Source organism: Centruroides sculpturatus, unplaced genomic scaffold (assembly GCF_000671375.1).
Source record: "Centruroides sculpturatus isolate CEXI.00-Female unplaced genomic scaffold, Cexi_2.0 scaffold1987, whole genome shotgun sequence".
In the NCBI taxonomy this organism is placed as follows: domain Eukaryota; kingdom Metazoa; phylum Arthropoda; class Arachnida; order Scorpiones; family Buthidae; genus Centruroides; species Centruroides sculpturatus.
The window spans coordinates 28378-31837 of record NW_019386281.1 but is presented as its reverse complement, the minus strand read 5'-3'; the positions used below and the strand labels follow the sequence as shown (position 1 = coordinate 31837).

General features: G+C 32.4%; 1 protein-coding gene across 1 annotated transcript in view; it reads right to left on the bottom strand.

Annotated features, from left to right (window-relative positions):
- LOC111614389 (cullin-associated NEDD8-dissociated protein 1-like) overlaps positions 1–3460 on the bottom strand; it is a 67851-nt gene that overhangs the window by 37015 nt on the left and 27376 nt on the right. The window contains exon 8 of the mRNA XM_023355760.1: positions 426–543. Within this exon, the coding sequence (XP_023211528.1) occupies positions 426–543 (118 nt within the window). The remainder of the gene's footprint in view (positions 1–425; positions 544–3460) is intronic.

The window sequence follows — 3460 nt, the reverse complement described above, 5'->3', positions numbered from 1 at the left end:
TGACCTTTGATATTGCTGCGGACCTGCCGCGCTTTTTTTGGCCTCGAGGATCGTCCCCGAAAGCCTGCTGAATCTTGCGAATGGTTTACACTCGGGTATCGCCAAGGTTTTTGGCAAAATTTGATGTAATATCGCTGCTCACGTTGTTCAGTCATTTTCCAGCTTAGTGAAATCCGACGAGAGCGCACTACATGACCTCACTCATAGGCCGATTGCCAACAACTGACGCTTCCTGCAGGTGGGAAAAAATTCAGGGCTGTGCATGACTGTCCCCTCCACAACTCCACCAAAGGAGGCCTCTCGCGCATCCTTGGTTTACGCGGAAAAAAAGGTCCGATACTTTTTGAACAGACCTTGTATGCTAATTATTGATATTATAATAATTTTTATTTATTATTATTATTTTTTATACCAAATTAACTTACATGCATGAAATTGCTCGTTCTTTTACTTCTTGATCAATATCAGCAGCTTTTAATCTGACTAAAGTACACTGATATATTTCATTCACAAATGGAGTGAAATCAAATGATGTTGGATGATCTGGAAAAAAGTAGAAAAATATGTGTAAATTGATTTTTAAAAAATGATATGTGTAATTAACATAGTATATTCACATATTTTATATTTATTAATTATCATCAATTTATTTACTAACATCTCATATCTATTTATAGGCATTTAATTCATAATATATAAAAATGAAAATGCTTTTTGCTAATTTTTGATATTCACAGTGCATAAATCAAACATCATACATATAAAAACATCTAGAATATCATACATAATGCATCAATGAATTAATATAATGACAAGTGAACAAAAAAAAAACAGAAAAGTGTGAGTAGTGCTGCAAGGATTTCGGTAATATCATAAATCCAACTTAATGAGTCAGCTGTGTTTGTTAATGCCTACTACATCATCACAAAAAAACACTTAAATCTTTAACATTTACTTACTAAGGACTCAAGAGATAATATTTAAAAATATAAATAAAAGTTTCATGGACAGCCATTATTTTAGATGATCAAAATTTGATTATTTTCATAATTGTATGAAGAGAACTATAAGAAAATATCTGTACAGTCTTTAAAGATGAATCTTAAAAATTCATTAGATTTGTTTCTAAGCACTCAAAATCTGAGACGACTTAGATGCATAATAGATTGCATTTATGCTTGAAGTGAATTTTTTCACTGCAGAGGCAGTTCAAACTCTGAAGCAAATTTTTGTTCAAGTTAGTGTTCAAACTCTGAAGTGTTTGAAGTAGGAGGTACCACCATATATGATCTTCCATTCTGGACTGTAAGTCGTGTAATCTTTTTAAATTAAAAAAGTAAAATGACAAGGCTGCATTTGAAACAAGACTATGTCTTGGAGATTTACTACTAAGTGGAATCACTCTGATGCTCAAGGCGGGTCTCATTCTCATTTTCCAATCTTCTTTGGTATTGCTAATTTAGAGTGCAATCTTTCAAACTTCACAGCCACAACCATGAGGTTGTTCATGATACATTTTCAGTGAAATTAACCTATCCAATTTCAAATTTTCTCAGTGTTGCATGTCACCCGGGTTGAATTTTTGTTGATGCCTAAAGAAAATTTCTCATTTTTGAAAAAAAATAATCCTGGCTATCGTATTGTCAAAAGTATTTTTTATTTTGCACAAACAATATATATACATTAATAAATGTAGAAAAAAAAACAAACAAATTATATTTCAGAAGTTACTTGTTTGGATGCCATTCTAAGACCATTATTCTGACATCTTCCCACTTCTTTAAATGATCTTTAATAGCAGATATCGACATTAATCCTCTTTTTCAAAAGAAAACATATGTTGCCAAGTTTCTTGGTGTTCTTCATTCAAGAGTTCTTGGCATTCTTCTGTCGTCAGATCTGTTTCAGGTTCCATTATGAGCTCTTCAATGTTCTTTATTTTTCAGATGTGATTTTTGTTACTCCTTCAGCTGCTTGAGTCTTCTTGATTATACAGTATCTTTCTTAGATAAGATTGAACTGTGGCCTACTGTAGACTGTTCGAACCATACTGTCCAGCAACATCAGACATTTTCTGTCCACTCTCTACCTTTGCTATTATACTCTCACCTTTTGAAAATAAAAACTGATGCAAAACTTAACGAGTGCCTGCCCGACAGTCTCGCGAATACTATAAAAGATGTTGTTACAATTTTATATAAAACTGTAAACAACTAGCATCATCTACTTTGAAAAAAGGTTCCAATGCTGAAATGAGATATCTCGGGTCAACCGATCAAGGTCAGCATGTCGTGACCTTGATCGGTTAACACGAACATTGGGAATAATACAGGACAGGAAAATGGGCTTTTTCAAAGATTCGTTTGTCAAAATTCAATTTTGCAATGCTCGCATTTCCAACTTTCCAACGAGCAACACGTGTAAATCCCACACTACTGCCTATTTGTAAAAAGTGTTGCCATTTTTGAATTTTATTTTGACTCAATTCTCAATCCCCTGAGTACACAGAAGTCTGGTTTTTTTTATGCGCGCATGATTTGGGCACCTAATACTCTGTGCCAAATTGCAACTCCTGACATGTACTCCTTCATATCTCTAAGCTGGTTACCCAGCAGGCAGTACAATTTTATAAACAAGACATAGTCTTGTCAAAAATTGCAATGTGACATTGTGATTTAATTTTTGTATTTATTACAGCACAAATGGAAAAGCATGATTAATGAATCAAATGCATCCTGAAATAATTTTTTTCAATACAAGAAAAGAAAAAAATGTAAAACAAAGTAAATTATTTTTTCAATAAAAAACTAATAAACAATTCTTATGCAAGAACTTTATTTAATATTAATTTCACTGTTATGTACTTTTTACTTTAAATTCAACGTTTCATAAGTATGTTATAGGACTAGTGCTTGTTTTTAATATAAATTACTAGCTTACCCGTCGCACATTGCTGCAATCTCAGAAGAAACAAAATTCAAGCCAACTTGTTATAATAAAATTCAATTTACATTTTATCATTTTTATTGAAACTTATTATTATTATTCATTTTCATTGGGAAAACATTTCAAAGTGTTGTTTCAATTCTATTTATTTATTGGAGTGCTTGTGGATACACAATATTTTTTTGTTTTTCTGTCTGGTGCATACACAAACAGAAGGTTTTCCGCCGCTTGAGCTGGCCACATACAGTTGTCCATGCGAGAAGCATGGATTCTCCAAATTTAGCCCACACACACTCACAGAGATTGTCAGAAGTGCAATATTCCCCATTTTTATATATATTTTTTAATCCTTTATAATTTTATTTATTTAATTGCTCCTTCCTCTCTTCCTTGGCATGTTGTGAAATTTCTGATAGTTGCATAATAAACCGTTTTATTGTAATTTGTCTTTTTAAATTATTTTGAGTTGATATTAAAATTTGGAAAAGGGGGATCCCTAGATCGGTAAAATAGG